This window comes from Chrysemys picta, chromosome 9 (genome assembly GCF_011386835.1).
Source record: "Chrysemys picta bellii isolate R12L10 chromosome 9, ASM1138683v2, whole genome shotgun sequence".
NCBI classification, from domain to species: Eukaryota; Metazoa; Chordata; order Testudines; family Emydidae; genus Chrysemys; species Chrysemys picta.
In genome coordinates, this window is record NC_088799.1 from 104,787,999 (window position 1) to 104,814,029 (window position 26,031).

At 43.8% G+C, this 26,031-nt stretch overlaps 2 protein-coding genes across 6 annotated transcripts in view; both read left to right on the top strand.

Moving 5' to 3' along the window:
* The window catches only part of OGT (O-linked N-acetylglucosamine (GlcNAc) transferase), a 57,142-nt gene extending 48,606 nt beyond the window's left edge, over positions 1 to 8,536 (top strand). For both annotated transcript variants that reach the window (XM_005286063.4, XM_005286062.4), the window contains exons 20-22: positions 4,444 to 4,696; positions 5,662 to 5,785; positions 7,505 to 8,536. In XM_005286063.4, the coding sequence (XP_005286120.1) occupies positions 4,444 to 4,696; positions 5,662 to 5,785; positions 7,505 to 7,679 (552 nt within the window). In that variant the 3' untranslated portion in view covers positions 7,680 to 8,536. The remainder of the gene's footprint in view (positions 1 to 4,443; positions 4,697 to 5,661; positions 5,786 to 7,504) is intronic.
* Positions 8,537 to 10,030: 1,494 nt separating this feature from the next.
* GCNA (germ cell nuclear acidic peptidase) overlaps positions 10,031 to 26,031 on the top strand; it is a 41,616-nt gene continuing 25,615 nt past the window's right edge. The window contains exons 1-7 of one of the 4 annotated variants that reach the window (XM_005286065.5): positions 10,031 to 10,198; positions 10,586 to 10,748; positions 14,598 to 14,652; positions 22,700 to 22,746; positions 23,294 to 23,357; positions 24,685 to 24,731; positions 25,505 to 25,960. In XM_005286065.5, coding sequence (XP_005286122.1) covers positions 10,178 to 10,198; positions 10,586 to 10,748; positions 14,598 to 14,652; positions 22,700 to 22,746; positions 23,294 to 23,357; positions 24,685 to 24,731; positions 25,505 to 25,960 — 853 coding nt within the window. In that variant the 5' untranslated portion in view covers positions 10,031 to 10,177. Of the gene's footprint in view, positions 10,317 to 10,411; positions 10,749 to 14,597; positions 14,653 to 22,699; positions 22,747 to 23,293; positions 23,358 to 24,684; positions 24,732 to 25,504; positions 25,961 to 26,031 lie in introns of those variants that run through there. The other 3 variants (XM_005286064.3, XM_065557419.1, XM_042850998.2) reach the window with 3 other exon arrangements.

Below are 26,031 nucleotides of genomic sequence, written 5' to 3' on the forward strand. Positions count from 1 at the left end.
TGCAAAATTGGAAATCGGGACAAGAGGTGGTCCCCACACACATGCTGCAACACTTGTGCAACAAATCTTTGCCAGTGGTTGAACAGGAAAAGGAAATCTATGCCTTTTGCAGTGCCAATGATTTGGAGAGCGCCAACAGATCATACCAGCAATTGTTACTTCTGCATGGTGCCTCCAGTTGGGAAAGGTGTGTCAAAGAAGAAAAAGTGGACTGTGCATTATCCAAACATTCCATCAGCTATACGCCCAGTACCCCACGGAGGAGGACTGCCGGTGCCTGATGCACCGGAATCATTCTCACTTGAGTCAGACGAGGAAGAGGATGAAACTTCTGGTCCTGAACCATCAATGTCACAGGACCCACATTTTCTCCCATCCTCCTCCTCTGAACCCACCTCATAACACAAGGTGAACTGAATGACCTTGTCAGGGATTTGGAACTACCCAAGAGTAAGGCAGAGCTGTTGGGCTCCAGACTCCAGCAGTGGAATCTCCTGGCAGGTGATGTTAGGGTTTCCATGTTCCGTGACCGTCAAAAGGATCTTGTTCCATTCTTCATGGAAGGTGATCTTGTAGCCTGCAACAACATCGATGGTGTGATGGCAGCCCTCAACATCGTTCACGATCCAGATGAGTGGAAACTGTTCATTGATTCATCGAAGACGAGTCTTAAAGCTGTTTTACTGCATAATGGCAATGTTTTGCCATCAATTCCAGTTGGTCATACAGTCCATATGAAGGAAACCTATGACAACATGAAACAACTTTTGAGGTGCATAAACTATGACCAACATCAGTGGCAGCTTTGTGGCGATTTGAAGGTTGCTGCTCTCTTGCTTGGTCTGCAGACTGGATACACAAAGTACTGCTGTTTTCTCTGCAAATGGGATAGTCGTGCAAGAGATTCCCACTACATCAAGAAAGATTGGCCACTCCGACAGTCATTGGAGCCTGGGAGGAAAAGTGTTCAGCATCCACCACTTGTTGAATCAAGGAAGATTTTGTTACCACCTTTCCACATCAAGATGGGTCTGATGAAGAACTTTGTCAAGGCCATTGACAAAACACAAGCAGCTTTCAAGTACAACCTTGGAAATTTTCCACGGAGAAGTGAAGCTAAGATAAAGGAAGGTGTCCTTGTTGGTCCTCAGATTCGTGAACTTCTTCGAGATGATGCATTTGACCATGCACTGCGTGGCAAGGAAAAGAGGGCATGGAAAGCCTTCCAGTTAGTGGCAATAAATTTTCTCAGAAACAACAAGGCAGACAACTACAGGTTGTTGGTGGAAAACCTCCTCAAGGCATACAAAAGCCTTGGTTGCAACATGTCACTAAAGATACATTTTTTGCATGCTCATCTAGATTTTTTTCCACCGAACTGCGGAGCAGTGAGCGACGAGCACGGCGAGCGATTTCACCAGGACATTGCAACAATGGAGAAACGCTATCAGGGCAAATGGAGCCCATCAATGCTTGCAGACTATTGACAGTGACAAGAGATGCTCCATTTAATGAATACAAGAGACCAGCCAAGAAGCGCCGAGTAGACACTGAATAGGACTAAACTATGTACATAATAGTTTTTTGCCTTTTGTTTCATAATACATTTTATTTATATAACCCTTTTGCTGATTTTTAAAGTGTTACATAAACAGGACAGGTGAAATATTATCATGTAAAGCAACCATAAACACATGAAAAGACCTAGGTTTACAATTTATGATTAAAACTCTACTATCTACACAATATACATAGACATAAAATGTAAAAACTTAAATATCTTAGAAACAGTAGCCAATCAGTTGTTTTAATTGTCATATTTGAATTCAGCACATCAAAATACATAATAAAGAGCACATTTTATCTCTGAAGCAGACAACTTCTCAAAAATTGTAGACCAGTGTTACCTGTTCTGTTCATTCCCTCTGACGCACCTAGGATTGGCCACTGTTGGAAGACAGGATACTGGCGAGATGGACCCTTGGTCCTACCCAGTATGGCTGCTCTTATGTTGAGGCATACTGATGAGGCACTGTAAGGAAGCTTTGCACTGTTGATAAATGCGAAGTAATGCACATTGGAAAACACCGTCCCAACTATACGTATAAAATGATGGGATCTAAATTAGCTGTTACTAGTCAAGAAAGAGATCTTGAATAGTTCTCTGAAAACATCCACTCAATGTGTAGAGGCAGTCAAAAAAGCAAACAACGTTGGGAATCATTAAGAAAGGGATAGATAATAAGACAGAAAATATTATATTTCCTCTATATAAATCCATGGTACACCCACATCTTGAATATTGTATGCAGATGGGGTCGCCCATTCTCAAAAAAATATATATTGGAATTGGAAAAGGTTCAGAAAAGAGCAAGAAAAATTATTAGGGGCATGGAACAGCCGTATGAGGGGAGATTAATAAGACTGGGACTTTTCAGCTTGGAAAAGAGATGACTAAGGGGGGAATATAATAGTGGTCTATAAAATCATGACTGATGTGGAGAAAGTAAATAAGGAAGTTTATTTACTCTTCATAACACAAGAACTATGGGTCACCAAATGAAATTAATAGGCAGCAGGTTTAAAACAAACACAAGGAAGTATTTTTTCACACAACGCACAGTGAACCTGTGGAACTCCTTGCCAGAGGGCGTTGTGAAGGCCAAGACTATAACAGGGTTCAAAAATGAATTAGGTAAGTTCATGGAGGATAGGTCCTCAATGGCTATTAGCCAGGATGGGCAGAGATGGGTCCCTAGCCTCTGTTTGCCAGAAGCTGGGAATGGGCAACTGGGGATGGATCACTTGATTACCTGTTCTGTTCATTCCTTCTGGGGAACCTGGGATTGGCCACTGTCGGAAGACACAATACTGGGCTAGATGGACCTTTGGTTTGACCCAGTATGGCCGTTCTTATGCACTACTGTATAGTGCTCCCTGTAAATAAATTGGAATCTTTAATCTCCAAGGCTGTGAATCCAGCATTTTCATCAATGCTAAATTCACCTCGTCGTTTCATCTGCTGTGGGTACACACCCCTGTGTGCTGCTGTTTGTCTTATTAAAATTAACTGGCAAACATGACTTTCACCTAAACTGTGGTAAAAAAGCAAAACGAGAGGTGCATGCTGTATCCACTCTGCTCTTCAGGTCGTATCCCAGAAGCTAGCACTTACTGTTTGACACATTGTGTGACTGACTTTCACTTCCACTTTGAAAGTGAGGCATTTCACAAATCCAGCTTTTTCAGCCTTTCCTTGTAGGTCACGTTTTCTAGACTTTTAGTCCTTTTTTGTTCTCTCTCTTGACTTCCTCTAGTTCTGCAGTTCTCAAAATTCATTACACTGCGACCTCCTAACAACAAAAATTACTACATGACCTGGGAGGGGGGACTGAAGCCTGAGCCGAGGCCCCAGACCTGCCAACGGAGGATGGGGGTGCGGAAGGAGGAGCGTGAATCCCTTGGGCTTCGGCTTCAACCCGTCCCCAGCAAGTCTGTTGCCAACCCAGGACACCCCATTGAAACGGGGTTGCCACCCATTTTGGGTTCCCAGCCCACAGTTTGAGAACTGCTGCTCTAGTTGGTCCACCTCTAATAACCACAGTTGGGGAAAGAAGCGCACACAGTACTCCAGCTAAGCCTTTATCAATCAGTGCTGAGTAGAGTGGAAGAATTACATCTTCTGTCTTGCTTACAGCACTCCTGCTAATAGATCCCACAATGTTGTTTGCTTGTTTTGCAACAGTATTACATTGTTGACTCAAAACAAGCAAATGTCATTCTGGGATGTATTAGCGGGAGTGTTGTAAGCAAGACAAGACCGCACTTATTGATAATGCCTCAGCTGGAGTACTGTGTGAAGTTCTGGGTACCACAGTTGGGGAAAGATGTAGGGAAGTCAAGAGGGAGAGCAACAAAAAAGATTAAAGGTCTAGAAAACATGACCTACAAAGCAAGATTAAACAAACCCAATCTTTTCAATCTGCAGAATATAATACTGAGAGGGGACCTAAGTCTTCAAGTACATAAAAGGTTGTTATAAAGAGGAGCATGATAAATTGTTCTCCTTAACCACTGGGGACTGGACAAGAAGCAATGGGCTTAAATTGCAGCAAGGGAGATTTAGGTTCGACGTTAGGAAAGACTTCCTAACCATCAGGGTAGTTAAGCACCGGAACAAATTACCTAGGGAGGTTGTGGAATCTAAGTCATTGGAGGCTTTTAGGAACAGGTTAAACAAACACCTGTCAGGGATAATCTAGATAGTACTTAGACCTGCCTCAGTGCAGAGGACTGGATTAAATGACCTATCTATGTCCCTTCCAGTCATACATTTCTATTATTTCCTGCCACTATTAGCTTGTTCTGATCTATCCAGGAGGGTGATGCTTCTGAATGTTTTTTACACACTCACCCTTTATTTTCTTCCTGGTTTGTTTGTAGATTCTGAAGCGAGTTCCAAATAGCGTATTGTGGCTGTTGCGTTTCCCCGCTGTAGGAGAACCCAATATTCAACAATATGCACAGAACATGGGCCTTCCCCAGAACCGAATCATATTCTCTCCTGTTGCCCCCAAAGAGGAACATGTGCGGAGGGGCCAGTTGGCTGATGTTTGTCTAGATACTCCACTTTGTAATGGGCACACTACTGGGATGGATGTACTCTGGGCTGGAACTCCCATGGTTACTATGCCAGGTAATGTCTCAGGGAAACAAGATTGTAGCCACGTGGTGACAATTCATATTGAATGTAATTGTTATAGACCTTCAATCCTTCTTGTTTTTATTTTTATCTTGTATATGTAACTATCTAGTATGAAGAGTTCATAGATCAGGGGTGGGGAAACTTTTTGGCCCGAAGGGTACACTGAGGCTGCAAAACTGTATGGAGGGCTGGGTACGGAGGGCTGTGCCAACCTCAAACAGCCTGGCCACCGTCCCCCTCAGACTCTCCACCCACCCATCCATCCCCCCCCGCTCTTTGTCCCCTAACCGCCCCCCAGACCCCACCCCTTATCCAACCCCCCTGCTCCCAGCCCCCACCCCTATCCACACCCCCGCCCCTTGACAGGCCCCCCGGGACCCCATGCCTATTCAACCCCCCTGCTCCCAGTCCCCTGACTGCTCTGACCCCTATCCACATCCCTGCCCCATGACAAGCCCACCGGGACTCTCATGCTTATCCAACCATGACCGCCCCCCCCCCCCCAGAATCTCCACCCCATTCAACTGCATCCTGCTCCCTGTCCCCTGACTGCCCCTGGGACCCCCCGCCCCTTAGCCAACCCCCCAGCCCCCGCCCCCTTACCATGCCGCTCAGAGCAGCATGTCTGGCCGCCCGGCCGACGCCAGTCATGCTGTCGCGCCGCCCGGCCAAAGCGTGCAACCCTGCCGTCCAGAGCGCTGGCAGCCTGGCTGCAGAGGAGGGGCCGGGGGTTAGCCTCCCCAGCCGGGAGCTCACGGGCCGTAGTTTGCCCACGTTTGTCATAGATAGTAAAGAAATTAAGTGCATCCCAGTTCTAGCTAGTGGGCAGGCTTTCCAGAACAGATAATCAGTGTAGCAACCTCCCCTTATGTATTTTCTCAGGCAGGAGAAAAAAATTAAGTAAATTGTAAAGCATCAAGAAGGAGTATTGGTTATCACTTTTTCTCTTTTTACAGGGGAAACTCTTGCATCACGGGTTGCTGCCTCCCAGCTTACTTGCCTTGGTTGTCTTGAACTTATTGCTAAGAGTAGACAAGAATATGAAGATATTGCTGTTAAACTGGGAACTGATCTAGAATAGTAAGTACATCTAGTTTGGAGGATGAAATGAAGATCTAGAACATTAAGGCACCATTATTGGGGATAGTGAGTGTTAGGAAGCAAAATGGAATAAACATAAATATAAACGGCTCTAAGCAGTGAGGCATGTCATTACTTTAGTTTTGTTGAACTTACTTTGACTGATGAAGTTACCCGCTGTTTGTTACCTTGGGAGCTGACTGACCTCCAGGGTTTTGAAGTAGCCACTAAACTGCTTTGCTGATGAGGAAGTAAGGTCTGTGCTCATTGGAATGAGGAATTGGGCTAGAATTCATATCTGCAATGTGTCCTGAGGGAATTACCTCCTCTCCTCCTCCCTACTCTGTTGGGGGGAAGGGCCCCAGTGGCCTAATGGATAAGGCATTGGCTTTCTAAACCAGAGATTGTGGGTTCAATCCTTTAGGGGGCCATTTAGGGATCTGGGGCACAAACTGGTCCTGCTAGTAAAGGCAGGGGACTGGAGTCCATGACCTTTCAAGGTCCCTTCCAGTTCTATGAGATGGGTATATCTCCATATATGTAAGTCCCATCTGGGGTGAAAAACTACTCTCTTGGATCTAGTATTCTCATACCGCGAAGCAGCAGAAGGGAGCAATATATGCCTTCAATAGAGGCCAGGGTTGGAGGCAAAGTGTGTGTGTGGAGGGATTCTTGCACAGACCCAGGGCTCCATGCTGAAGAGTGGGCGGGGTGTGAGAGACAGGCTGCCTTCTCAGGGAGGGTTGAGCTCTTTAAATAGCCATAATAGGAGCTAGGAAGGCAGATGTGGGAGGGAACTATACTAGAATGGGGCGTGGCATGTTCAGATGGGTGAGTATCATGAAATGCCCAAAGTATGCACTTGTCCTCCCTAAAAATACTTGGCTCTTTGCATGTTCAGATCACTACTACACAATCATTGACTAGCCCTCCCAGGATTGAAGAACCCTCAACGTATTCCCTATGAAGTAATTGTAACTTTACAGATCTAGAGACTGAGATTGAACATCATGTGCAGGATATCACACTGAGACATTGGCAGAGCTGGAATTAGAACTCAGACCTTACTTAATCCTAACCTTGTAATCACTGCTCCTGATCACTCTGCTTCTTGGTAGTGTATCCACATAGTCATTGTTAATGGCCTGAGTGTTAAGGATTGACCAAATCTATTGAAATTAGACATGGTCATTTTTTCATGTTTTCCCCTTTTCTGATTCCCTGTGGAGCTACAAAGTAATAAAGAACCTTCTGTATGGAGATTACGGTTTACTTTGTGCAGCTGCTGGAAGGGAGATAGGAATGCTGACATATTGAACCTTCTGCAGAAAGTAAACTCAAACAAAATGCATTTTCACTTTCCTTTCAGAAAGAAAAACCTAGACTGAAATAAAGGGGCACTTGCAGTTGGGGAAATTCCATCCGATGGGGCTGTATCAAAGGGTTGGTGGGTCTGGTTAATTAGCATGTAGCAGTACTAACACAAATGTCCATAGCATTTTCACCTACAATGAAAAAGTTGAGTTTCTGTGAAGTTAACTGTTCCACATTGGGGAAGGAGCAACAACATGGATTTTGGGTAGGGGGATGACAATAAAGGGATTTGCTGAAGCAATGGTGTGTTGAGAGTTCTGGGTTAGTTGAGGTAATAGATCATAATAACCGTTTGTTCCTGTGTCTACTTCTCATCTGACTGCTTGCTGTTAACTCTTTGTGTAGCCTGAAGAAAATTCGTAGTAAAGTCTGGAAGCAGAGAATATCAAGTCCTTTGTTCAACACCAAACAGTACACAATGGAACTGGAGCGGCTTTACCTTCAGATGTGGGATCACTACGCTGCTGGCAACAAACCAGACCATATGGTTAAGCCAATAGAGACCAGTGAATCTGCATGAAGGACTCTGCTGACACAACTCTCCCAGAATTGAGCCTCTCAAACTCCTCTGCAAAGGAGATGGGAGCTAAAGACAGTGCATTTCTACTTAATCTGCCTGGTACTCTGTGACTGAAGTGATACATGATGGTGATTTAAGAGCACAGACAGACATACTTTGTGCATAATAGGGAGAGGCTGTAGAGATTGGGAACTTTCTATTCCATAAGGAGTTTGAAAAAGATTGGGTTGTGCACATGTACTGTATGTTTGCAAGGCCTGGTGCTTGATGGGGAAAGTGTGAACTGTCCATCCAATTGTGATTTCATGGATTGATTCAATCTTCCTATGAATTTCTCTCCTCTTATGTGGATTGGGAATTGGAGCTTTTTAATGTTTGATTTCAGGTGTTCCTGTTGGTATATGTGCGATTCTTCCATGACATGATTTCCAACTAGTGAGTGTTGCTCCCTGCATTAACTTCTTAACTGTGCAGATTGAAAGGGCATATTTGCTGGTGTAGTCTTTTTACAGGTTTTATAAACCACTTGAGCCTATATCAGCCTTTTAATGTTTGACCTCTGTTTTGGAACTTTCTGTACTGTGTTGATTTAGATGAGAACTCAGTGCTTGGTTTAAAAAAAAAAAAAAAAAATTCTCCTGTATCTCAGCTAATTGGCTTCATGATGACAGCTCCTATTCTGTTGAAAAACAAAATTGGTTTAAAATTAATGCCCCTGAACTGTTTTGAAATAAACAAACTGGTGCCAAATACAAATCCTTCAGGAATGATTGTTAATTATGTACAGAGGCACAGTCCTATGTACTGTAGCAAGGACTTTTTTTAAAATAAAGATCTGGTTTGCCCAGTTTGACCCATTTGACCAGCGTTTCGCCTTTACTACCCCTTCTGTGCTGCTGTCAAAACAATGTTCTGGGCTGCTGGCCTTTTACCTTCCTTTCCATAGCTTGGCTTTTAAATAGTTCTATTCATTTCAGCAGAAATGAAATCCCAGGTAAGTATAGATTTTCATCTACTAAACATCTGCATCAAGTATATTAATGTTTATATAAAAAAAAAAGTATTCCAACTCTGAAAAGCTCTCAAGTGGGCAGTTATATATATAATTAATTATTGCAGTATTTAAGGACCACCCAGAAAGGCTTTTTTCTTAATGTGGGGGTGTCATTATCTCACTGATATGTGGTAACTTGGAGGCCATGGGCTGTATGTAAACTCTGATGCTGAGTTTTGTATTGAACAAGCATGAATTACCGTAAGTAATTTTGTTCTTAAATCTGTGCGGAGGGTCGTGGACTGCAGTTTAAAACTAATCAATGTCAGTCTTGCTAAGTGTGCTACACACATCTATTCAGTAACAGGTAACAATTTGTCTTCTAGTGCAGCAACAGAGAACTGTGTTCAAAGTGCTGCTTTTGATGCACCTTTTATCTGTCTCAGTTGATGCTTTTGAATGTACCCTAGGTGCTGAATGCTTAGTGTAGGATGCCTAGTTTTCTGGTAGAGTCTTACCACCTGCTAATTCCTGAACAAGAAATCTTACGTGTCATTTTCTAACCAGAAATGACAAGGTTGGCGAGGTAATACCTTTTATTGGACCAACTTCTGGGGGTGAGAGAGAGAAACTTTTGAGATTAGAGGGTATGTTGACATAGCACTGAAGAACCTGTGGCTAGCCTGTACTAGGGGCTGTTTTGTTGCTGTGTTGATACTCTGGTTCCCCATGAAGAGGAGTGCTATGTAAGCTTATCACTTTCACTAACAGAAAGTTGCTCCACTAAAAGACAGCCTCGACCAACCATGGCTACACCCCTTGTCCACAACCAGCATGCACATTTATAAATTTTACTCTTTAAAAGCCCAGCCTTATAGCTTTGGACAATTGAAACTACCTAGTTTAAACCGTAAAAATGGAAAAGATGGTAGCACCTTAAGAATTACTGCTGCAAGTTACTACCCCTGAAACAAAGCTGAACTAAAAAAAGAACTGGAGTACTGGTGGCACCTTAGAGACTAACAACTTTATTAGCGCGTAAGCTTTCGTGGGCTACTGCCCACTTAACTTTCACGGGTGGCGTGCTCTGCATAGGTGAGACTTGCTGGGGGTGCCCGTTGAGCTTTGTTCCTGGCGTGGGACGTTGCTGCTTTCACTGCTGCTTTGCTTATTGTAACAGGCTTTTGTTTCCAGCTAACTGCCTAATAAAAAGACATCTTATGACTACAACTGAAGAGCACTGCAAACAACGTGTTTTTGTTATAATCTCTGGCGCCGGCGGGAGCGGGTCTCCGCGCGGGAAGATGCGCTGGGCGCGCGCGCTCAGTGGCTGGGGGAGGGCGGCCACGGTCCCTGGGAGCTGGCGCTGGGGGGCGGTTCCGGCTCTGGGCTGGCGCCAGATTCCTCGCGGGGGCGGGGTCGCAGCAGCTGCGCCCACTGGGCTCTTCGGGGCGCGGGCGAGGGCTGCGGCGATTCGAGGTGCAGTTCGGGCTTCCCCTGGCGCATGCGCGACCAGAGCGGCAGGGTTAAGTACCGCCCCGGACGTGGTGACGCTGCGCTGAAGAGGGGCGGGTGGGAGGTTTGAACGTAGCAGCGGCGGGTTCCAGGCGAGGATGGCGCGCGGGCCCAGGCAGCGCGTCCGGGTGAGGGAATTGTGGGGGTGAAGAGCTGTCGAGGAACGGCGCGAGCCGGGCCCGGCCCGCTGGGCGGGAAGCTGGGGAGTCGGAGGGGGAGGAGCAGGGACGCGGGAGGGAGCCGGAGACGGGCCCTGCCGGGAAATCGCGGGGGACGCGGGAGGGAGCCAGGCCCTCCTGAGGGAGTAGTGGGAGCCGGAGCCGGGCCCCGTGTGGGCATGAGAAGCAGCTGGGCTCGCTTTAGGCCTAGGTCATTCTCTGTTGTTTTCCCCTTTCAGCTGGGAGCCCCCAGACCCTTGGTCAGCATCCCTCCGGTTTCCAACCTTGGTCCTGATGGGGCCTCTGTACAGAGACTGCTGCTCTTGTCCTCCGACACCGAGGATGACAGACAAGGCAACACCTGTTTGGGGACAAGGAACCCCCCCCACGGGACTGGGCAAAGTAGGTGAATTTGCAGGATTAATGTTTCCCATACCTTGCCAATTTGCGAGGGGCTGATGCAGTTGTGAAGGAAGTGAGGGCAAGAGATTCGGTGTTGGGGTGGGAGGGACGAGTGTGTGTTGGAGAGGAAACTCATGAGTGACAGCTGGAACATGGGGGAGGGCAGCCTGAAAGGTGGGAGAAGATCTGGGATTGATTGTGAGTCCAAACCATTAATGCTGTAAAAAGCAACAGAGGGTCCTGTGGCACCTTTAAGAAGTGCATCTGAAGAAGTGAGGTTCTTACCCACGAAAGCTTATGCTCCCAATACTTCTGTTAGTCTTAAAGGTGCCACAGGACCCTCTGTTGCTTTTTACAGATTCAGACTGACACGGCTACCCCTCTGATACTTGATTAATGCTGTAGTGTTCGTATTTTGTTGTGTGGATTTATCCTGCAGACACCAGCTCTGTACATAAATGATTCAATTAGAGAGTTGGACTGAGGGAAGATTTTAGAAGCTGTACATAACTGTATGTCAGGTAGTGATGTAAATTATGTCTGAAGGAGAAAATCTGAAGGCATGTTTAAAACACATGCATAACACAGTAAAACTTTTGAGGCCTTTTTGTAAAGAAGCAAAATAAAACATACCTACGTTTTATTTGTAGTTTGCCATAGCAGTGTACACATTTTCTAAGTATCAGGGGGTAGCCGTGTTAGTCTGTATCCACAAAAACAACAAGGAGTACGGTGGCACCTTAAAGACTAACAGATTTATTTGTGCATAAGCTTTCGTTCATCTGAAGAAGTGAGGTTTTTTTTAGCCATGAAAGCTTATGTCCAAATAAATCTGTTAGTCTTTAAGGTGCCACATTTTCTAAGGGTTTTGGGAAGGTCTGTCTAGGTGCCTTTACTTAAACCTATATAAAAATAGAATACCTTTTAAAGTTCATGGTTTCCAAACAAAAATCTACATGACTATTAACATTCAATTTTCCAATGACAAATTTAACAGTAAGCAATTGTATTATACAGACCAAAAAAGATCAATGTGTCTTAATTGTATAACTGACATCCTATGCCATACAATAAGCACATGTCATGCAAGTACAGAAGAACCTCCAAGTTAAGAACATCTCGGGAATGGAGGTTATTCGTAACTATGAATAAAGTGTTATAGTTCTTTCAGATGTTTACAACTAAACATTGACTTAAAGGGGGGAGGGATAGCTCAGTGGTTTGAGCATTGGCCTGCTAAACCCAGGGTTCTGAGTTCAGTCCTTGAGGGGGCCACTTAGGGATCTGGGGCAAAATCAGTACTTGGTCCTGCTAGTGAAGGCAGGGGGCTGAAATTGATGGTCTTTCAGGGTCCCTTCCAGTTCTAGGAGATAGTAATATTAATAATAATAATATATGGAGATATCCTATGAACTTTGCTATGCAGTAAAGTGCTGCTTTCCTTTTATTTTTTTTAGTAGTTTACATTTAACACTATACTGTATTTGCCTTTTTTTTGTGTGTGTGTGTCTCCTCTGCTCCCTGATTGCATACTTGCAGTTCCAAATGAGGTGTGTGGTTGACTGATCAGTTTGTAACGCTGGTGTTTGTAACACTGAGGTTCTACTGTATGGCATTTTATTCTAAATAGTGTAGTGGGAGAGGTACTGTAGAAAAATGACTTTTATATCAGGGCAACCTCTGCACATTTCCATTCCAACTGTGTACATCAAAACACCTTGCTGCACTTGCAGCTCCTAAATAACAGTGTTACAAACCTAAATGACACACTACAACAAATTATTTCCTCTAAAATTCCCTCTATCAAACACAACACTAACATCTACTAAAAAGCTGTGCCTTCTAATGCAACACCATGCTAATTCAATATTCTGAACAATTAGAAAACATCAGTTTCTATCTACTTCATGTAGTCAGTTAAAAGTTGCACTTACTAAGTGGAGGTGGAGGGTAGAAGTATGTTTGGGGTGGGTGAAGTAATGTGGAGAGGCAAAATCACGGTTAAGCGAAATGAGACCACCCCATACTCTGTGATGGGACAGTATAAAAATCTGAAATTAATAGAATGGTTATAGATTGCAAAGGATGGCTGAGGACTTAACTAAAGATTTACTGGCACTATTATGGTGCAATATTCAGTTGAGCATCCTTAACAGTTTTTAATACTCCTCTACCTCGATATGACGCGACCCGATATAACACGAATTCGGATATAACGCGGTAAAGCAGTGCTCCAGGGGGGCAGGGCTGCGCACTCCTGTGAATCAAAGTAAGTTCAATATAACGTGGTTTCACCTATAACGCAGTAAGATTTTTTTTGGCTCCCGAGGACAGCGTTATATCGAGGTAGAGGTGTAGTTTGTTTTATTCAAACAGAGCCACCAAAACGTGCAATGTACTTTGCAGACATAATAATGACAGGAGTCTACTTTGGAAGTTTGCAGTCGAAGTTCCTAGTATTGCTACATGAGTAGTCCAATCAAATTTAATGTGACTACTCACTTATATAGCATACTGATGTTATGTAACTGTCTGCAGGATCAGGGCCTAAGTAAGTGACACAGAGATAAAGGGAAGAGAACACACATTATGGGGAACATCTACATATTTCCACTCATGGAATTCAAGTCATCTGCCAAAGACTGCAGCTTCAAGGAAATTCAGAGCTGTCTGATTCTGTCATAGAGTAATTCTTTAGTGTATCTAGTTCTAGTTATTTCCATTTTTTCCCCCCCCCAGTATAGACTTATGGTAATCTTACCCTTTTTTGGTGTGTACCAGTCAATAAACCCCCCCCACCCCCCTCCACACCCACACCCACACACACACACACACACACACTAAAAGGCTTCGAACAGTGTGCCTGCTGCCCTGGGATAAGGTATTTTGTTCTGTTTGGGTTTTTTTCAGGTTGCCCATTCCACTGTCTCTGCAGTCTGGGAGAAGTGCACCCCCCAGACAGATATGATGATTACTGGGCTTACACACTGTAAACCCTTAGGGAATATCACCTTAGACTCCAGGCTTTCCTCCTGTTGGGAATCTCTTTGGGTGAAATCAGCTGAACTGCCTGAGGTACCAGGCAGGGGTTCATGCAGACCCTTAAACAGTCTTCCTCAGCTACAAAACCTTCTTCTAGGTTCTATAAACTGACCTTGGCACTGCCAGCACTGTGCTTAAAAAACCTATATTACAAATGGGGAATAGGTGCAGTAGATAGCAATCAATATAAATGAGAATTTATGAAGTGCAGAAACTTGATAAGGGAACCCAAAGAAATTGGGAGGAAAATCCATGGCTGACTGTGTTAAAGAGTTTAAATATATCAGGAAGGAAAGGAATCCTAACAGTGTTCTAGATGGAGATGGTAAAATTGTTCATGATGTAGCAAAGGCAGAAGTGTTAAGCAACTACAGAGTGAAACAGAATGATGTATTAAGGCTATTTTTAGCTGCAAATTGACATATTTTATTGGCAATCAACTAATGAGAATCAGCCTTTCCTTAGGAAAATAACTAAAAAGTACAAATGCAAAACAAGATTAAAATTGATTTAAATAATGTTTCTTGCTTGCTGATTTAAATTGCTTTGATTTAAATCAATCCATCCTGTTGGAAGTGGCTACTGAGTGGAAGATTAGTGACTGATTAGATAGTATATCCTCTCTAAACTGGGATTTCCCTGTTCTGTGTTTGTACAGTGCCTAGCACGATGGGGTCCTGCCTATGACTAGGTCTCCTAGGCACTACAGTTAAACAAATAATTAACTCCTGACTTTAACCTTGTTGAGGCTTCCCTCCTTGTGCAATCCTATCTGGAAAGATGATCTGTTCTGTTTTCGGTTTCCAGTTATAAAGACCAAAAAGAAAGTGACTGCAGAATGCTGGCGCACGAAGGATGACAGGTGAGAAAACTTTGATAAGAGATTAAAAGGCTGGTCTCTCATCTGTTCAAAAGTTGTATTTTATTGTTTTTACTATGTGATGATAAAGTTGTCTGCAGATAAGTTGTCTTGCTTTTATACAGATTTTTATCTTGTTCTTATTTTTTCTTTAAGATCTTGTTTTTCTGTTTGGAAGAGCTTCTGTATCCCTTTTCCTAAATCTGAGAATTTGTGTTTTGTTTTTTACATACAGAACACAATAGCTAGTGGCTTTGAATGCCAAATCCAATGTTTGTGAGAGACTGGGGCACAGATGAGACCTAGCAGGCTGAATTTCAGTCCAAATACTCTGATTTAAGGTGTTGGTTTTGACCTGTAAAGGGCTGCCTATTTGAGAGAGAACCGCTTTCCATGTCATAGAATCATAGGACTGTAATGGACTTTGAGAGGTCATCTAGTCCAGTCCCCTGCACTCATGGCAGGACTAAGTATTATCTAGACCATCCCTGACAGATGTTTGTCTAGCCTGCTCTTAAAAATCTCCAATGATGGAGATTTCACCACCTCCCTAGGCAAATTATTCCAGTGCTTAACCACCCTGACAGTTAGGAAGATTTTCCTAATGACCAACCTAAACCTCCCTTGCTGCAATTTAAGCCCATTGCTTCTTGTCGTATTCTCAGAGGTTAAGAACAACAATTTTTCTCCCTCCTCCTTGTAACAACCTTTTATGTACTTGAAAACTGTTATCATGTCCCCTCTCAGTCTTCTCTTTTCCAGACTAAACAAACCCAAATTTTTCAATCTTCCCTCATAGGTTATGTTTTCTAGACCTTTAATCATTTTTGTTGCTCTTCTCTGGACATTCTCCAGTTTGTCCACATCTTTCCTGAAATGTGGCACCCAGAATTGGACACAGTCTTCAAGTTGAGCCCTAATCAGCGTGGAGTAGAGCAGAAGAATTACTTCTTGTGTTTTACTTACAACAGTCCTGCTAATACATCCCAGAATGATGTGTGGGGTTTTGGGTTTTTTTGTTTTTTTGCAACAGTGTTTCACTGTTGACTCATATTTAGCGTATGGTCCACTGTGACCCACCCGATCACTTTCTGCATTACTCCTTCCTAGGCAGTCATTTACCATTTTGTATGTCAGACTGCCATAGTTATGATCAGCAGAGGCATTCAAGCAGGACCTCCCTTGCTTAGAGAATGCTCTACTCTTTTTCTCAAAAAGAAGTACTTGGCTTTTGAACCTATTCTCCCCATCCTTGTTCCATAATAGCCTGGTTATGTTAACCGTCAGGATGTATAATAAGGCTTATCTGTTTGCTCAAGCATTTGCCAGAAGCTGATGTTACTGTGGAAGGTGAGTTTTGCTTGCGGATGCCACTGGGTTAACTGCTGGTTCTAGTTGAGGTTTTATTTTATTTTTTTTTAATTTGTCTCAGAGGACCCTGGACTATTGCGCTGTCTGGTTGGGGGATGTCTCATCCTACTGTTTAAGAGAAGATGGTATAGAGACCACTGTTCCCCAAAGAGGTCCTGGTTCTTTCTTATGACTTCTTGTGTGCAGCAGGTTGAATTTTTAGCTTATCATATGTTGGCAGGGTTTCTGAGAGTGACATTAAATTTTCCCTTAAACCATATTGAAATCTTCTTTGAAACATTTTCTCTTTCTATAGCTTCAGAAATAAGCAGTTGGAGTTCTTAATCCATTTGAAATGTAAATAACTGATTGGAGCTGATTGAAAGGAGAAAAAAATTGCAGAATACACTGCTCTACAGCCAAAATGCTTCTGAAATAAATGTAGTCAAACTTTACTAATTCTGGATTACTGAGAACGAAAATGATGCTTAAAATTGTTGATTGGCTCTAGTTTTCAAGATATGCTATTGGGTCAGTATATACGACCCTTGACTTGGGAATGGCGGAGGATAAGTGAGCTATAAAGGGAAGGGATCTCAATTTAAACCAGAAATGACTAAAATACATCTTTGACTGGATCTGTGAATAAATCCATGATTGGGATTGGACAGTACTTGCTTTTTAGGCAAAACAATGAATGATGCAATCTGAAGTTGGTATTGCATCATACATGATATGAATTGCATCATGTTGTTCCTAGAAGTCATGGATGATGCAATCATAACGAAGCTTACATCACTCTGCTGAACAAATTGCCCTATATCAGCTCTAGAAATCATACAGTGTCGTGCTCTCTTATTTGTGAGTGTTTGATTTTGCAAAGGGACACATTTCTGTTTAACCAAAGTGAGCAGAGACGCCTCATACTTGTGTGAACAGTGCAGATAACTTCTGCTATGTTTGTGGTGAAGTGACCTTTGCATCACAAAAGCGCAGTATAATCTCTATGGTTAAGAAAGCCTATCACCTTTATTTTGGCTGCAAAATTGGAGCTCAGGACAAGAGGTGGGCCCCACACATATGCTGCAACACTTGTGCAACAAATCTTCGCCAGTGGTTGAACAGGAAAAGGAAATCTATGCCTTTTGCAGTGCCAATGATTTGGAGAGTGCCAACAGATCATACCAGCAATTGTTACTTCTGCATGGTGCCTCCAGTTGGGAAAGGTGTGTCAAAGAAGAAAAAGTGGACTGTGCATTATCCAAACATTCCATCAGCTATACGCCCAGTACCCCACAGAGAAGGACTGCCGGTTCCTGATGCACCAGAATCAGTCTCACTTGAGTCAGACGAGGAAGAGGATGAAACTTCTGGTCCTGAACCATTAATGTCACAGGACCCACATTTTCTCCCATCCTCCTCCTCTGAACCACACCCCATAACACAAGGTGAACTGAATGACCTTGTCAGGGATTTGGAACTACCCAAGAGTAAGGCAGAGCTGTTGGGCTCCAGACTCCAGCAGTGGAATCTCCTGGCAGGTGATGTTAGGGTTTCCATGTTCCGTGACCGTCAAAAGGATCTTGTCCCATTCTTCTTCATGGAAGGTGATCTTGTAGCCTGCAACAACATCGATGGTGTGATGGCATCCCTCAACATCGTTCACGATCCAGATGAGTGGAGACTGTTCATTGATTCATAGAAGACGAGTCTTAAAGCTGATTTACTGCATAATGGCAATGTTTTGCCATCAATTCCAGTTGGTCATGCAGTCCATATGAAGGAAACCTGTGACAACATGAAACAACTTTTGAGGTGCATAAACTATGACCAACATCAGTGGCAGCTTTGTGGCGATTTGAAGGTTGTTGCTCTCTTGCTTGGTCTGCAGACTGGATACACAAAGTACTGCTGTTTTCTCTGCGAATGGGATAGTCATGCAAGAGATTCCCACTACATCAAGAAAGATTGGCCACTCCGACAGTCATTGGAGCCTGGGAGGAAAAGTGTTCAGCATCCACCACTTGTTGAATCAAGGAAGATTTTGTTACCACCCTTCCACATCAAGCTGGGTCTGATGAAGAACTTTGTCCAGGCCATTGACAAAACACAAGCAGCTTTCAAGTACCTCCGTGGAAAATTTCCAAGGTTAAGTGAAGCTAAGATAAAAGAAGGTGTCTTTGTTGGTCCTCAGATTCGTGAACTTCTTCAGTCAGGAAAAGACGGCATGGAAAGCCTTCCAGTTAGTGGCAATAAATTTTCTCAGAAACAACAAGGCAGACAACTACAGGTTGTTGGTGGGAAAACCTCCTCAAGGCATACAAAAGCCTTGGTTGCAACATGTCACTAAAGATACATTTTTTGCACTCTCATCTAGATTTTTTTCCACCGAACTGCGGAGCAGTGAGCGATGAGCACTGTGAGTGATTTCACCAGGACATTGCAACAATGGAGAAATGCTATCAGGGCAAATGGAGCCCATCAATGCTTGCAGACTATTGCTGGACAGTGACAAGAGATGCTCCATTTAATGAATACAAGAGACAAGCCAAGAAGCGCCGTGTAGACACTGAATAGGACTAAACTATGTACATAATAGTTTTTTGCCTTTTGTTTCATAATACATTTTATTTATATAACCCTTTTGCTGATTTTTAAAGTGTTACATAAACAGGACAGGTGAAATATCATGTAAAGCAACCATAAACACATGAAAAGACCTAGGTTTACAAGTTATGATTAAAACTCTATCTACACAATATACATAGACATAAAATGTAAAAACTTAAATATCTTAGAAACAGTAGCCAATCAGTTGTTTTAATTGTCATATTTGAATTCAGCACATCAAAATACATAATAAATAGCACATTTTATCTCTGAAGCAGACGACTTTTCAAAAATTGTAGACCTGTGATACCTGTCTAAAATTTAAACTGAAATTTTCTGACGAGTTGTGATCTTGATCTGTGTAGTGTTGGCTGCCCATCGGTTCTTCTTCGAGGAGTGTCCTTATGGGTGCTCCACTGAACGTGTGTCAGCACCCCTGTCCCTCTAATCAGAGATTCTAGATAGCAGTATACGTTCGGCCCACACGTGCACCCACCCCTCATCGAGGCTAACTAGCTCTGTACTGGTGAACCGCCTTCAATTCTTCTTCGAGTGCTGTCCTTGTGAGTGCTCCATTCTAGGTGATGGTGCGTCCTGGTGCAGTTGATCGGAGATCTTCGGTAGCAGTGCCTGGTCGGGACGCACGTGCTCCGCTGCTTTCTCGTGGCGTCTTTAGGGTCTTCCTGAGTGCGCGCGTTCCGCACCCCCCTCGGTTCCTTCTCAACCAGCCTTGGCTGAAGACGGGACTCGGGGCGGTGCTGATCCTCTTCCCTGGTTTCTGAAGGAAACAATTACAAAGAACCTAGAAATAGTTAGTAACTTCCCAGTTGTTTCCCTTCCTTTAGAATAGTTACTTAGTTTTGAAGAAAAAAGTGTGGTTTTTTTTGTTTGTTTGTTTTTACTTTGTCTCCCGCTGAGAGACTCTCCCCTGGCAGTCCTAGCGCAATAATGCCAGGGGCTTCAGGATTCAAGAAATGTGCTTCCTGTCAGGACTTTATGCCAAGGTCCGATGGACACTCACATTGTGCGAAGTGCCTCGGTGAGACACACGTCCCTGCCAAATGTGTCCACTGCACGAGTCTCAAAACTAGAGCTCATCATGATAGGGACCTGCGTCTGAAAATGCTTCTCATGCAGAAATCCCTGCCGCTGCCTCTGGAGACGGGCAATGGCAAACCCTCTCTCTCTCGCTCCCCAGCCAGGTCTGAACCAATTGGGAGCATGGCTTCACCCTCTCACGCGAAGAGGCAAGAAGCTCTGCAGCCGCCTATGGAGAAGAGCAGTGAACCCTCTCTCTCAGGCTCCCCTGCCAGGTCAGAACCGACCGGGAGCTCAGCTTCACCCTCTCGCGCGAAGAGGCAGAAAGCCCTAATGTCAGAGACACTCAAAAGGGTAAAAGAACTTCCACAGGGTCTTTACCCTTGGTGCTGTCAGCACCGAAAGCAGGCAACTCTGACTGCCCCTGCACTTCACAAGCAACTCACACAGGGCTGAAAAGCAGGGACCCGACTTCCTGCAGTGGGAAGCTCTCCTCGGCACTGGTCGTCCCCCCCCTCCCCCGGCACCGACAATGGACCCGGTGCTGACAATGGGTTCCACCCCAGTGCCAACAAGAATGTCGGCACCGGCTCTCAGCTCCTGCAAAAGTGAAACTAAAATCACTCCGGGCTGCCGCTCACACTTCACGTTCTGCAGCACACCAGCCTAGGGAGCAGCAACAATTCCTGCCTCGGCAGGATATCTCTGTGGCCCCTGAGCCTGACTCTCCGCTCCTAGACACGGAACACTCACTGTTTGAACAGCAGCTCTCATCACCTGATCTGGATACTTTCACTGATAGTGAGAACAGCACACAGCAGCAGGCAGAGTTCTCCCTGCCTGAGTCTTCCCCTCCATCGGAGCCATACATACCCCAAGACATGGGGCATCATAAGAATCAGCCTCAGTTTCCCTACTTTGTCCCCCAGTGGCCGGGACCCAACTTTTCCTACCTGGCCTCAGTGGTACCTATGCTCGGCTCCTGCCACCGCTCCTCCTTGCGCCCCTTCTACCAGACCGCAAGCTCGTCCAGCTCTATCAACACCTAGAGCTCCTGAACCCCGTCCTGAAGACATGGGCTATGAACCCTTCCCAGGTTTACCAGCTCCTGCCTACCCATAAACAAAGCTCTCCTAAAACCAGCTGATACTCTCTGGCAAACCCCTGCCTCCATTCCACTAACATGCAAGAAAGCTGAACATAAATACTACGTGCCCGCGAAGGATGTTGATTTCTTATTTTCCCCACCCACAACCCAATTCTATTGTGGATGCAGCGACGCAGAGAATAAAGCAGCCACACTACCGGCCCATTCTGCAGGACAAAGACCTCAAATGCCTTGACCTCCTGGACCGCAAGGTTTATACCTCTTCTACTCTACAATTTAGAATTGCAAATTACTCCGCCCTCCTTGCAAGCTATGACCATGACAACTACAACAAGCTCTTTGATTTGCCTCCCATATACCGGAGGACAGGAGAGCGGACTTCAAGTTAGTCCTCGTTGAAGGTCAGTTGGTGTCTAGGACGGCACTACAAGCATCCATGGACATGGCTGATCCAGCAGCCCGCACCACTGCCACTGCAGTGATGATGAGCCGGTCTTCCTGGCACTCGGCATCCCCAAAGATTTGCTGTCCAAAGTGGAGGATCTCCCCTTTGACATAGATTTTTTTTTTTTTAAGAGTTTAAGTCCTTCACACTGAGAGACTCTAGAGCCACTTTGCGCACATTGGGCATATACCCATTCATACCCAGTAAGTCTCCCAAACTCTTCCTTTTATTTGCGGAAATACTCTCCAAATGGGTCTCCAGCTGCATTACCCACTGTTACCCCTTGCACATAACCTGCTGCCTCCATCAGGAATCCACATGCACTCCACAAGATGCATTTCCATGTAGCGCATGTTTGTTAAAGATGTCCCCATCTCAGAAATCTGTAGGGCAGTGACCGAGGCTTCTGCCCATACTTTTGCAGATCACTACACAATTACCTGGGACATGCCTTGATGCCATCTTTGGTTCCGCAATACTATAATCAGTAACAGATTCTACTCCGAAGCCCCACCCCTCCATGGGGGATATTGCTGTGGAGTCGCCTACAGTGGAGCACCCATAGGGACACTACTCAAAGAAGAAGAGGAAGTTACTCATCTTGTGCAGTAAGAATGGTTCTTCAAGATGTGTGTCCCTATGGGTGCTCCACAACTCGCCCTCCTCCCCTCTACTTTGGAGTTCTTACCAAGGGGCTCTGCAGTAGAGAAGGAAGGTGAGGCCTCATCTGGAATACTGTGTCCAGTTTTGGGCCCCACATTACAAGAAGGATGTGGAAAAATTGGAAAGAGTCCAGCGGAGGGCAACAAAAATGATTAGGGGTCTGGAGCATATGACTTATGAGGAGAGGCTGAGAGAACTGGGATTGTTTAGTCTCCAGAAGAGAAGAATGAGGGGGGATTTGATAGCAGCCTTCAACTACCTGAAGGGGGGTTCCAAAGAGGATGGAGCTCGGCTGTTCTCAGTGGTGGCAGATGACAGAACAAGGAGCAATGGTCTCAAGTTGCGGTGGGGGAAGTCCAGGTTGGATATCAGGAAAAACTATTTCACTAGGAGGGTGGTGAAACACTGGAATGCGTTACCTAGGGAGGTGGTGGAGTCTCCTTCCTTGGAGGTTTTTAAGGCCCGGCTTGACAAAGCCCTGGCTGGGATGATTTAGCTGGGAATTGGTCCTGCTTTGAGCAGGGGGTTGGACTAGATGACCGCTTGAGGTCCCTTCCAACTCTGATATTCTATGATTCTATGATTCTATGGAACTGATGGTGATTCGCCTGCACAGCGCTAGTTAGCGTCAAGGAAGGGAGAGTGCATGTTCAGGCTGAACGGACACAGCTACCTAAAATCTCTGATTAGAGGCTCTGGGGTGCAGATAACACCTACAGTGGAGCTTCCATAGGGTGACACATCTCAAAGAGCCATCGTTCTTGCACAAGGTGAGTAACTTCCTCGCCTCTGAAGTGACTGTCTTCCTCACATCTGTTTTGTGCTTTATTTTGCAGCTCTCTTCTGCCCTTTTCTTCCAGTAGTGATGAAGAATTTGAAATATGTAAGTAAAGAGTGGTTAGAATCAGGGGGTAGCCGTGTTAGTCTGTATCTACAAAAACAACAAGGAGTCTGGTGGCACCTTAAAGACTAACAGATTTATTTGGGCATAAGCTTTCGTGGGTAAAAACCTCATGCATCCGAAGAAGTGAGGTTTTTACCCACGAGTGGTTAGAATGTTAATCTTGCTTTCTCAATGAGTGTAGAGAGGATGTATTCCTCATAGCTGCAAGAATATGAATTCCTTCTGGAATACCTTTTTACAGTGAATCTTTGTTGCAAAGCTTATTCTTTCTCCCAAGTCTTAAGGCATGGCAAGAGTTGAATGATGAGGGAGAGGGTAGCCAAAGAGCTGCTTCTGCTCTGAAGAGCTGAGAATTTTAATTGTGAGATTAAGTAGGGTCCTTGCTCTAGAGACATTTGGATACTATTGGTAATATAACAGTTGTAACGATTTTTGTCCATATATGCCCTTAAGGCATGGAATGGGATCACTTTTAGAAAGCTAAAATACATTTCCTGTAATGTAATTCTCTCACATTCTGATTTAGTTTTATCTAGAATGAAGACTCCAAAATTCCTAGCACATCAAGTCTCTAAGAAACAAAATAGCAGGTGGGTCCTGGAATTATTGAATTGTCTATAGTTAGTCAGAGAGAGACTTTTTTGTCTAATCCATGGCAGCCAAAATGTCCCATTAATGAGTTATTTTGAATATGGAAAAATGAATTAGATCCTCTCTTATTTGCATGGGGTATCGTCATTGTCTGGAGGATTGGGCACAGGTTTAGAAGTCAACATTCTGAGTTCTAATCCTGGCTCTGCTGCTCATTCCATGTGTGGCCTTGGTCACATTGCTTCTCTTTCCTGTTCCTTAGTTTTCCCACTGTAAAATGAAGATTAATAACTCATAAGGCTGTTTTTAAAACTAAAGATTTTACAGCACTTTTAAAATGTAAAACATTACATGGATGTGAAGTATTGTTATTTGGAGGCACATATCTCACTATTTTGTTGTTGTTTTGGAGCACTATATAGCTTGTAGTGGGATATAATAGAATCATAGAAGATTAGGGTTGGAAGAGACCTCAGGAGGTCATCTAGTCCAACCCCCTGCTCAAATGGAACCTTTCACCTTTCACCAGGTTTCACTGCTAAGTAGGTTTGGATTTACAGTTTTTGTCTGACAGTCATTAGACCACTATGTGAAATGACTTGGTCTTGGTGAGTTTTGGAGAGGAGATGTCCATAACACGCAATCTTTGTTGTCTCTGATACTAATTATTCCCATAGGTGGCAATTTTGGCGGAGGAACCAAGTGTTGAATGATTCATGGAAACAGAACTCCCTTTTTACCAGTTGAAGTGATTCCTGCAGATTAGGAATGAGGCAGATTAGTGGGAGTGGAGTGTGGAGGTTTGCAATGTAGCAGCCTGTACTCTGTGGATTTTTATGGATCAAGGATTTAACAGTACTGACAGCTTTGCATCTTTCACATTAAAGGCAACTTTTTTGGTCAACAGTGTGATTTCTAAGCAGAATTTTATAAATTCTATCTTTAAGGTTCCCTATCTGTATCATTTTATCCAGTAACAAGAATGAGGGATAATGGTCTATTTCAATATCTGAACTTAGTTTGCAAGCATGTTCTCATCCTACTGTAGCACTGAACTTACAAAATAGCCTATGATTCTTGAAATGGAGTTCTGTCTTTTGCTTAGACGTTTAATGATAAAATACTGACAAAATGTAACTGACAATGAAAAGTTACATTGAGAAAGTTCTTTGGTAGTAATGGATGTTTCCAGTGAATAAATTAGAACACTGTACCAGGCTGCTTTATTGTCAGCTTTACCTATATCAAGACAAAAATCATTCCTGGCTTCCTTTGCCTCATTTTATTGTTTCTCTACGGTTTGAATGAAATCATCGTTGTCTCCAGGGAAGACTTCTCCGATTTTACAAGAAAGAATGAGACAAGCAAGAAGGGTAAGTAGCCATCCAGCAACAAAGAGGGGACAAGAGTTTTAGCTGGGTGAAGAAAGAATGCTTATTGTTCAGAGCTCACCATTATTCTTTAGGAAGAGCACAGACATAGCTTTGGAAAAGTTTGGTCCCTTGTAGGGTAAGATAACAGGACAGGTTCAATTCTGTTTGCTTTTTGCTGGATTAATTCTCTCCTTCCTCATTCTCAATTTCCCATTCCTCCATATGATCCTTCCCTTTTTCCTCTTCCTTCCTGTTATGCTTGTTTTAACACTGGGATATCAATATCTTCACTTGTGGTATTCTTTAAAATCCTTTCCATTTGAATCTTTTACTTATAAGAGAATCCAGCTGTCAAAGGCAAGTCTTCTCTCATTTCCCTTCAGTGCCCTTTCACATGCTGCATTTTTAAGGCCTAAAATTGACCATATAATCAGCTAAATACAAACTCTTATGTGTGCATAACTGCAGAAGCTTTCTTTTACCAGAAAGAGTGGCTGTAATAAAGTGTTCTCTAGCTATTCTTATCTTGTATCAGACTGACTTAAACCCCTTTTGCTGGCACAATGTAGACCCCACATACATACCTTTTTTATTGTTTATTGTCTGCAGTGCAATTGGAAGTAGTGTGATCCTAGGTGTGAATGAGCATGGGTTGGAGGAAGTTGCTAAGATTCCTTTCTCTGCCTGGTGTTTTCATGTTTTCCAAAGGATCTAATTAACTTGCATTAAAACATAAATGCTGAAGTCTTTGAATTTTTCTTTTTGAATTGTAGCAGTGAAGAATGTTCAGACCCAGAAGAAGCCAGTGACTTCTAGAAAGGAAAACACTTACTCTCAGGAATGGCTGTATCCAGAGATTTTAAGTGACAGTAAACATGATGATTCTGTTTTCATAAAAAGTACATGGTCTGACCACTGCCAAGAAATTGAAGCGAGGGGCTTGAAGGACAACCTGCAACACATAGAGCAAACTCCTTCACAAAAACAGAAAGAGTTTGATATTTCCAAATATAGTCCAAATTCATCTTTTGATGGGAAAGAGAGAGATTGGGAGGAGCGTGCACGGAACAACCCGCAGACCATGGCACTACGACATAGTGCAGCATTAGGGCAAGACAGCTCAGAGGATGAATTTGAATCTTTAATAGAGCGGATAAAGAAGCGAAGCATACCACTGACTCCAAGTTTAACTTCAAACAAAACCACTCTATCCCAATCAGCCACCACAGGTAGGAGAAGTTGTTCTTTATTTCTGTATTCTTAATCATATTTATTCATGAAGTATCTTGTGCAAATGGCT